Here is a 10,704-nt window from a genome sequence, read left to right as displayed (position 1 = left end):
AAAGCAGTTTATGAAGTCCCGACATGGAATTCGTATAGAAATTGAGGAAGTATGTCGCGCAGCGATTGTTCCACACACTGCAACAACATCTGGCGCCGAAAAGCAAGTCAATCGGAAGTGAGAGATTTCAAAATTCAAGGGCAAAGTAGGTCGGAATAGATCTTCGTGAGGCAATGCAGTAGGTGTTTCTACATCAATAATGGAGAACAGATGCAAGGAACAAAATTTATGAGGTTTAACATTGTGTAGCTCATAGTCAAAAGGAAGCTGTGGCGGTTATTTTAGAACAGCAACGATTCGAAGATGCAACCTACAAGCTACAATGCGTTAACAGATACTTGTGCCTTTGTTGAAATAGGCCACGCCAACGAAACAAAAACCTTTGCTATATGCACAGCTTGATTTGTAGAAATTCTTGAACTTTCACCATACAGAACAAATTATGATACATTTCAAGAGAAATTTCTGCATCTCATTCAGCAGAAAAGCCATCACTTTCTCTTGATGAATACTTGCTTACTAGCAAGGTGCTTTGCCCATATTATGCCACTATTTGAATATTGAAGTTAACTTGAACAACGTAACGCATTCTAATCTGGTCGACATTGTAAACTATGTACTCATTGTAGAGCAACGCCCCCTGCAACGAACAGAAAGTCCAGAGTGATCATAGAAGATTTTCAGTTGGAATTATGTGTCAGTACTTAAAATTCCTCCAAAAGTATGCATTAGATAAATATATATAACAATAATGCGACCTGAAAGAAAAGGCTTGAGTATGTAATTATCTACCTTACAATCTGATTGCTCCTTTGGCCTCCCTAAAGGAACAACAACACCATCTTCCAGTGCCTGAGCTTCTGATGGATCCGGTGAAGTAGCACCAACCCCCTTCGTACTGCAATATTGGGAATATTAGGTCGAACCTCAAATACTTTATGTACTTCTGAATTATCTGGGTTGATCAATTCGAAAGCAATGAGATGATGTTGTAGAGTGCAAAAGCAAAATAAGTCAAGAGTGGCAAATGTCTAGGATATGGAACCTGCATATGACAAAATTCTTGATCATTAGTGTTTGAAAGCTGAACTTGTCACTGGTTCAGATTTCCAAATGGATTTCATAATCTAAAAAGGAATTACTTGCCCACTAACGCCCCCAACCCCAACCCATCCATGACCACTAGACCGACTGCCAAGGGTCTTGCTTGTGGTGTTATTTAGCAAAACACAAGGACTTTTCTCTTTACTGTTGTCCCTGAGGTATTTGTTACTATGTGATGTGATGGAAGTTACATTCGCATTCAAACCTTAGCTTTCCAGCTGGCAACTTGTCGGCATCATACTTCGCATGTAGAAGCTCAACCATGTCACCAAGTGCAACCTGAAGAGCATTTGATGGATTCAGAGAGAGAGGGAGAAAAGCAATTTGCAGCCACATATATGTTATTCCAGCCAAGAAAAATTGAAAACTTCACAAGTCTGTGTGTCTTTGTTCATTTTGCCGAAAAATCGGGCCTTCCAAATGTGGACAAAACATTTTGTAAGGAAAAGTTATGTCTGAAAGCCAGAGACTTTTCAGTGTACCAATGGTAACAAAGGGACTTTCCCACAACAAGTTCTTTGTGTAACAAGGAGTCAGAGCTTCTGAAATCTCATCGAAAAATAAAACCGGTAACCATATATAAACTCTGAACAAGTTCTCAATGATACATGCAGGATATTGCTACTCAAATTGCACGAATGAGTATAGAAATGGTTTTATTACTTGAATTCATACAGCTTCTTCATCACCTGACAAGCAGCACTCAAGCAGTCAAGCAACCAGCATGCTTCTACGGTCATAACAGGACAAATACTGATGTTGCGCTTTTAAGGACAAATACTGATGTTGTGCTTTTAACTCTGGTTCGTTAAGTGCAAAATGTATTAGGAAAAATTTATACCTCACATAAAAGAAGAACACCAGCTGTGGCAGCACTATTGGCAAAGCAATAATTAGCACTTTTGGAGAACATATCTGCAAAGTAAACACCTTTCCCAAACATGTAGCCAGTTGCAGGGGCTTCAGGAGGAGCAATTCGCAAGCCTTGTGGTTGCAGGAAATTTCGACTCAGTCTTTATGGTTCTATACATGGATAGAGTTCTCAAGAAAACAGCCAACCATACACACCTTGGGACAAAATACCAGTCCAGTTTGTAAGACGGGAACCATGCCACAAAAGCATTCTATTTGAGGTACTGGAGAACTGAAAAAGAATTAGAGAGTAGTCAGTAGTTGGCTACTTGGAATAGCCACACAATTGCTGAATCATATGCCATTATAGAATCAATTAAAGAAAACTGATGACAGCTAATATTGCTCTGAGGATATAGATATTCTAGGTCCATGCGTGACGACCTTACTGAAGAGTTCAGTTTCCACTTCTCGTGATACTCGGAATATTTGAACAATATCAACGGTATAACTAGAATGGGTCTTCGCATGAGTGTTGTGCATGTATGTTGCAATCTGCACTTGACACAATACATAACTGGATCAGATCAGGCAGACATGCAGGTATTGAGGCAAAAGCAGGAGCAAATGAACAGTTTCAAGCGCAGAAGATAGAAATCATGCAAGGGAATGATAGAAGTCATCGTTTACAAAAACATTGATACCAGCATATATTCCTGAGAACCGACTTCAAGTGGCGTTAGTTTGCATCCAAGACGTTGATAGCGAGCATACAAGGGATCCTCCTATAAGATGAAAGACATACAAATTAGCTGAATTGGAATCGGTCAAAAACAACTCAAACAGAAAGAGTGCTACATATATCCACATCTCTGTGAGGAGCCAAAACAAACTTGACTTTTGGGTCGAATACTGAGATAGTTTAAAAGAAAAAAAATACTTGTAGAAAAGCCACTCAATCAAAATAAGAACCAGCAGATCCCTGCAAAAGAGGATTAAGCAAGCAAAGCAAATCTTCAAGAAGGCAAATTCAGTACTATCTTGTATCCTTGTTTCTTAGAGGAGGAGAAGAAAGACAAAACTGCAGAGTGAGTATATCAATTAGCAGTTGAAGTTGATGCGCTATCCCAGAGGACACATTTTTCATGTCATTAGCCATTAAAAGGGCTATAGACAAATAGTTCCAAATAACTCATGAAATCAGATAGCACGTATAATTTCCCGGAAGCTAGGCAAACAGGTCCAACTAACTCAAGAAATTAGTTTGCACTTACAATTTTGTAGATGTTCTGACAACAACAGAAGAAAACTTTTTATAATAAGTGGGGTCACTACGTGGTGAATAGAGTTCTCAAAATCTTTCCTTACAGTTTCCATGTATGTCTTCTGCAGCCTTCCCTAACCTCTTTCAACCAATAGCCACATAGTATTCCAATTCCAGAAACTCACAAAAATAATGAAGAACAAACAAAATTTGATGGAATACGATAGGACCTGACAGGAAAAAAAAAATTGGTGGAAAATCTGTTTCATTTTGGGCCAGATCAACATATAGACAGAGCAGAAGCACAATGGAACTTAGAACCTAACCCCCCAAACCCCCCCCAGAATAAAAAAAATAAAAGAAAAAAACACACACACACACACACACACAAAAACAACCCCCAAAGATAAAAAGCAAAAAGACATCCCCATCCCACAAAATCACAAGAACTCAAATTATTGGGTTTGCGCATGTCGATCTTGAAAGCTCCCTACTACAGGATTGACATCTACTCAACATCTAAAACCTCCCCACCAAAAAGGTCAAGAAAAAACAGCGTTGAAACCGTAAAGGTCAAGAAAAAACACCTTCCTCTATTCTTCTGCTCGACACATACTAGCATTCACCTATATCACAAATTACAGCGAACTGACCAGCACATGCATAGACTCACAAGGTACCTAAATAAGGATTTTTAGTCTACATCCATACTTGAGTCCCTACTCTCAGTTACAGATTAGAGCAAATGTATAAGTCAGCAAGAAACCATAAAAATTATACCTCTGTCCCAATATCATCCCTCAACAATTTGGATGCAACCTCTATTTCACCCAGAGCTTCAACCTTCAAAATACATAAGCAGCTGAGGATGTATTATTGTACGTTTTACAAACAACAGCATAAGGGTACTTCCGTATACAGAAGGTTAAAAGTCAAAAAGATAAAGTGCAAAGAATTTATAATTGTTAAGAAGAAAACCCAAAATCTCAGACAACTGAGTGTAGGAAGATCGTGTGTATATAAGACTCTTTGAAATCACATGCAAGCAATGTGGGATAAAAAATTAACTCCCCCCGCCTCCCAACCTCCCTTTCTCCTTCTCAAATATAAACTGCGCTGACACCATAAAAAATGCAAGTGGGATTGAAGAGCGAGGAACCGCGCACGTAATAAACTTCAATGGGGCATGCAGGATGAGCAATGTTGGCATTGATACTATGCTACAAAATCCAACCGTGAGCTTAAGCCATTAGGTTGAGGGAGGCTCATATATATAAGGTCCATTGAGATCTTGTATTCAAGCATTGTGGGATAACACAATAGCAACACTAATTTTAAAGTTTCTCCAAGGAAGGAATTTCGCATAGGGTTTAAGCGGTAAAGAAAAATGATCCATGATCAAATGGAAAATCTCATGGAAAGTGACTAAGTGAAAGTCGATTTTTAGGAGTCTTTTGTAGAATTTACAAAACATTAACAACATTTGTCTTTCTTCTTCCCGTTCTCTCCCAACTTAATTCTTCGCAACAATTCCATAGACAACAAACTCGTCTTGAACCAAGATGGACAACAGATGGAACTATGAGCATAGCTCTTCCACACCACGTAGTAGGAAATTGCATAAGCAAGAACAGCTAAGTATGAATTGCAGAATCAATGGTGGCATAGAGAAACTTTGAACAAATTTGGAAAGAAATGCTAGTGTGGGCCTTTCACTTAGTAATTATTTCATTCAGGAGTATTAAATAATGGATCATTAGGAGCCCTCAATGGATCTAAACTCCGACTACAAACATTACTTGCTCAGAAATAAGCATTTGCATCCAACAGAGCTTTACTGAATGTAGACCATCTTTATAAATTGAGGTTCTAAAAGAAGATTCTATCTCCTTAGTTTCCAAAAGGATAACATATAAGAGAAGCAAACCAAATGGCAGAGATTGGGCCACATGCTCAAAACCATAAGGAAACGAAAAAAGAGACAAAGTAATTGTAAGAAAAGAACCTTCAGATAATTTTTTACAAAACAATAAATTACCATTTCCAACTTGCTTTTCAATTTCTGAGGGGTGTCAATGACAAACTCTCCTGCAATTATCATATGCTTCATCAATCAAAATTATCTACAAGTTGGTATAAACTCCAGAAGTCACAGTGTATGGGCTGAACACATAAAAAGAAAGAAAGAGAAACTCACTCATTTTCTTAAAGCCAAAGTCATGAGGTATGACAGTATAAAATTCGCTGCCAAAAATAGGGCGAAGAGCCTCAGCTTTGCCAGATGCATAAAAGAAGTTGCATTTTGATCCAATAAACAATGCAATTAGAAAAAAAAAGCAATCCTTCATCACATGTGTGTCTATATATAGATATATATATACAGAGAGAGATTTTTACCTGCTTAATTGTTCAAGCTTTTTCCTATCTGACTGTCCAATCAAATCAGCGATCCTTTTTAATACATCATAACCCTGAATAAGATGAACAATTGCATTGAAAAAAGCTAGTGGAGGAGCAGAGTTAACACCAATTTTTGCAATCAAAAGAACTACAATCCCCAGGAGAGGAAAAGACAACTAGCTCTTCATTCATCTTTTCTGGCTGATTCATACAGAATATTAACATAATGCTGATATGACATAAGCAGAGGGATGAATCTCACAGGGAGAGAAGGGACAAGCAGCAAGTATTGACTGAATGGATCGGCATTGTCCAGTATATTTAGAGGTATAACTTGGATTGGAAGTGGAAGTTCTCATAAATTCTAAACTTTCAAAATGATATGCTTAATAGTTTGCTGTAGAAAGGAGTGGACACTGAGGCATGTATACAAGTTCCTTGTGCCCACACAGGCTAGCAACAAAGCACGTGGTGAAACGGATTTGCATTCCCTATGTGTTCTGAAGCACAGATGCACCTCTCCATGAGCCTCACAGCATCAAATTTCAGGTGCACAAGGCAACCATTTTTTCGTGGCATTGTTCAGGGGACTTCTCTCATCAAAATGTCTAACAGAATTTAATCATGAAAGGGACCAAATGAGTGCACAAAAATTTATAAGATCATGCCACACAATGAATGGCACATTCTTGCTGCAAATAGCGTTTTCTCAGACAGAAGACAGGTAGGATTGTGATACCAGAACAGTGCAGAAGGAAAATTATGGGAGAACACAACTTTGAAGTAGTCTTGCAACCAGTGCACAGTCACAAAAGAATTTTTGTGCAAAAAATGAAAGAACGAGCAACGCTTAAATGTAAAAAACTTAAAAGACAAAAAGCTGAATTGTAAACAACTAGAGACTATTAAGAGCATTAATTGTAAACTTGCCTTCAATATCGTTGATTTGCTAAGTTTACCAAGGGGCAGCTTTTCCGCATTATATCCTAATACAAAAAAGAAGAAAAACAATTATACAAACTACAGATCCAGTAAAAAAGTTACCAAGGGAACAAAGAACCAAACAAATTAAACTAAATGAATCCTGACGTATACTTAGGATATGAACAAATGGGATAATGCAAGAAGAAATGATTGAAGAACTGACCTATTTCCATCATTTGCTGTTTCATCATACTGATATTGCATATGAGAGAGAGAAACTTTGCAATACGAGACTCAAGTTTTGATTCGCGCAGTTGACTTGTAGTAACAGCAGGTTCAGTACTGACCTGAGAACAATAATGGCATTCTTACACTATGTTGTTAGATGAGAAGTGGAGATCAAGATTTCTTTAATAATTTTGTTCCCGCCTTCTCCAGCAAACTCTGACGATCAAATTAATGTAGCTGAAAGAACACTGTGCTTTTGGATGCAAACACTCACCTCTTGTTCTTCCTTTCCGCCATAGTCCATTTCCAGCCATGTATAGCATTTAGGGTAACAAATAAATTCCTTCCGGTTGAACCAGTGATTTCTTGTTTTGGCATAAAATTTCTGTACAAACTCATTGATGGCGGTACCTTGTGATGTATAGGGGCCTTGAAGTTTATCTTGACCCCTAACACCAACTCTCCCCCATCTATAATAAACCATGAATGCAGCCCCGTCATCAGATTCTGGAAGCAATCAAATAGAAATCACCATTAAGATTATTAACTTATTAGCAATTGTTTTGGCACTGAGAAACATAACCATGACATAAAAGGAAGCTGTGAGAGTGGTCAAGCAAATTATCATGGATTCATTGACCGACTTCACAAGCATGTAATTTTAGCGAAAATGAAGGATAACAAAGTTAGAGCTATAGAGAAATTGTTTGTTCTTTGGTCATTAATTCAATGTTTCTGCCGGCATAGCTATAAGATCTAACGGTAGTTTGTTCTCTTGATGGCCAAGCACTATATAGACAAAGAAAAATACCACATGCAAATATTTGTACTTGTGCAGGTATTTCAATATGTTATCCCCATGCCATATGGCATTTATTAACAAATAGAGCTCCAGTGGATACGGCTTACTTCCTTTTTACTCTTGACCTTTCACTGATATAGGATATAGACATGGTTAACCTCGTCTCAAAGGACATCACTAGCTCCTCCAACTACATATCATTGGTTGCACATGCTAGGTACAACCAAAATCAATTTTCTAGAACTCTACCTATTTGCGAGAGAATCAAATATGCAAATGCAGAACTCAGAGATGTAACCTAGAAGTTGAATTGCGAAGAACTTGTTATTGTTATCCCCGACATTTGTCTGATTCAACATAGCATCGTATACATCATCACCCTGCATTGCAAACAATAGAGCTGTTCAATACGATCTCATGGCATGTATTTAGCCAGTACAGCGAGTTGAAAGCAAAAGACTTGCCTGTTGAAGAACATGGTAATTCGCCTTTATGTGGTCAGGAAGCCATTGATCTAAAACCGCAACACCTTTTTTGGTTGCAGTAATTAACTTCTCTGTCTTCACTTCATCTGTTGCTGCTGCTTCTTCTTTCGCTGCCACTGCCACCACAGCATTGAAACATGAGGACAAATGAGAAAAGGGCAAGAGAAAAAGAATCAGAATGAGATGAATGAGAGGCCAAAAAAGCAGCAACACATACACCTGGTTAGTGGAACTAAATAGAACAAATAAAAGCAAACACCATTATGCATCATTAACTCGTGCGTCCTTCGAATTTCTTAGAAATGACGCACTACCAGCAAACTGAACTTTTCAAGTATGAAACTTTCCACATCTTAGACCTTCCCCTTTCGCATTTGGCGGTTGGGAATAGCAGAAAGATGCGGCTATTAACAGAAACAAAAAGACCACTAGAAGTTCAGTTGTGATTACGTTCATTTGCAGTCGCCGGTTCCTCCTCTGCATCACCGCAGCAGAGCCTCTCGAGCAATTCTTTCTTCGACCCAGATGAGGAGATGCCCCGTCTCTGGGCTTCTTCGCGGAGTTGCTGGATGCCCAGTTTGCGAAACTTGTCGAACGCTTTGAGTTTCGACGGACCATCCGAATCCCCATTTGGGGTGTCCAAGTCCCTTTCTCTCTTTCCATGATCCCCAGAATCAGCCGCTTGCTTATTCTCTTTGGTGAGAGCTGCTTGGAGTCTCCTCGCCTGAAAAAGGGAGAAAGAAAGCCTCGAATCGACGTAGAAATGTAGCGACAGTTTCAAATTCGTTCTACTTCGACAGAGAGAGAGAGAGAGAGAGAGATGACAGTACTAACCAGGGTTGGTTTTGTTCCGGTGGTACTGAGCCCGCGTTGGGCGAGCTCCGTTCTAAGCTCGTCCACTTTGAGGCTTGTGGCCATTCTTAACGGAGAGAGAGAGAGAGAGAGAGTTTGTGTGATACTGGAAGGTGGAAAAGGTGGGAGGAAGATGGAGAAGTATTTAAAGGAGGGGAGAGAGACCGATGGAGCGAACCAAGTTTGCGAAGCACGATTCTTGGCGGGGTTTTACTCTGTTTTCTCGCCTGCAAGAGAACCTGTGGACCCTTCAGATCAACGTCAGACAAAGAAGCCCAACAAAGGGGAGAGAGACCGATGGAGCGAACCGAGCTTGCAAAGCACGATTCTTGGCGGGGTTTTACTCTGTTTTCTCGCCTGCAAGAGAACCTGTGGACCCTTCAGATCAACCTCAGACAAAGAAGCCCAACAAAGAAAAATGGGCCGAAGCCTTTAACCTCAACACGTGCTCTCCGACCTGCTAGAACTAATCCATCAACCGCCTGCAATTTTTTTTTTTTTTACCAAGGGAATTCGATAAGACATTGTTAGTAAATTGCTTTGCTTAAGGCGAGTACAACATCAAAGGATTGAGCTTCCCGTCGTGGCGCCGCAAAAGTTAAATATTTCTTATCTCAAGACTATCGGATCTATACTGTAATTTAGTCATGCTAACTAAGGGCACTTGTTAACTGTACTATCGAAATCACTAGACTCTCTAGATAGTAATTGCACATAATGCGTGCGGGAACAGTTGGTCCAATCCTCTTAATATAATCAAAATCAAAATTTCTTTTTTTTTTTGTTTATTATTATCTTCGTTGTTGCGTAGTTTCTGCATAGGCAGATAGGCACGCGTGTGTAGGGAGACGATTCTTTCATAGGCAAATCGGGTCATCTTGGAAAAAATTATCGCATGATCTATAAATGAATGTGAGCTCGATTCATATACACCGTTGGATGAGACGCGCCCCATGTGAGACGCATATAATATGATGGTGCGCGCGAATTAGACTAGCATGTGTCCGGGATTGTGCAAGAACGACCCCAGCACAAGAGCTGGGCAAGCAAGTTGATACAGAAACTGGTAGGAGGCGGGCTGAGCAAAGCTGTCCAAAGAACCGGGAAAAAATGAAGAAAAAGAAAAGGTTACATGCATTAAAAGAACAAGAAAAAAAAAACAGAAAAACATAACTTAGGAAATGCAGCGATCAGAAACCGAGCGATGAATCCAAACGGCCTTCTTGGCAGCCCCGCGGGTTTCTGACCGTTTTCTTCTGTTCCCGAATCCCGAAACCTCGGCGCCGCCGTTCGGAATTCGTGAATGCTCGCTTCGACAGAAGAACAGAGGTTTTTTTCTTTTACTTTCCTAAGAGAGAACAGAGGTTTCGACAATTCATTTACCATTAAAAGTTGGTATCTTGGGTCTTGGCTATGTTACAGGGATACAGAACACGATACGCGATACGACATGTAGACACGTGAATTCTCAAAAAATAGAGAATTTCGACACGTTGGGACACGTTGTATATTAAATATATCTTTTTTATATATACATGATAAATTATTATTTTCTTGAAGTCACAAATAAATAAATAATAATAAAAGCCCTTGAATAAATTTACATAATAATTGTCTCAAACTTTTGTTAGTTTCATTACCAGGAACTCTTCCTGTGAGGGAGGGATGACCTACTAAGAGAATTAAATAATAATGCTCTATGAAGGAATTATGTCTGCCTGTGCACTTCCTTGTCTCACATCGGCCATGTAACAAAGAAAGTAAGAGAAAGCTTCTTATAAAAAGGAGGCTCA

At 39.3% G+C, this 10,704-nt stretch overlaps 1 protein-coding gene across 4 annotated transcripts; it reads right to left on the bottom strand.

Moving 5' to 3' along the window:
• Positions 1–371: 371 nt before the first annotated feature.
• Positions 372–9,117, bottom strand: LOC115750214 (poly [ADP-ribose] polymerase 2). Of its 4 annotated transcripts, none has more exons than XM_030687415.2 (18): positions 8,894–9,117; positions 8,510–8,783; positions 8,039–8,181; positions 7,873–7,954; positions 7,047–7,279; positions 6,768–6,891; positions 6,551–6,606; positions 5,618–5,691; positions 5,418–5,464; positions 5,259–5,308; positions 4,001–4,063; positions 2,661–2,741; positions 2,401–2,511; positions 2,173–2,248; positions 1,946–2,088; positions 1,310–1,383; positions 793–898; positions 372–640 (listed from the first exon to the last, which is right to left on the bottom strand). In XM_030687415.2, the coding sequence occupies exons 1-18, from the start codon at positions 8,975–8,977 to the stop codon at positions 542–544; spliced, it is 1,920 nt and encodes a 639-aa protein (XP_030543275.1). In that variant the 5' UTR covers positions 8,978–9,117; the 3' UTR covers positions 372–541. The 4 variants fall into 4 exon arrangements, with proteins under 4 accessions (XP_030543275.1, XP_030543276.1, XP_030543278.1 ...); XM_030687416.2 differs by having other exon boundaries at positions 8,039–8,175; XM_030687418.2 differs by having other exon boundaries at positions 8,039–8,169.
• Positions 9,118–10,704: the final 1,587 nt, after the last annotated feature.

Source organism: Rhodamnia argentea, chromosome 1 (assembly GCF_020921035.1).
Source record: "Rhodamnia argentea isolate NSW1041297 chromosome 1, ASM2092103v1, whole genome shotgun sequence".
Taxonomy (NCBI): Eukaryota; Viridiplantae; Streptophyta; class Magnoliopsida; order Myrtales; family Myrtaceae; genus Rhodamnia; species Rhodamnia argentea.
This window is presented reverse-complemented; position numbering and strand designations above follow the sequence as displayed.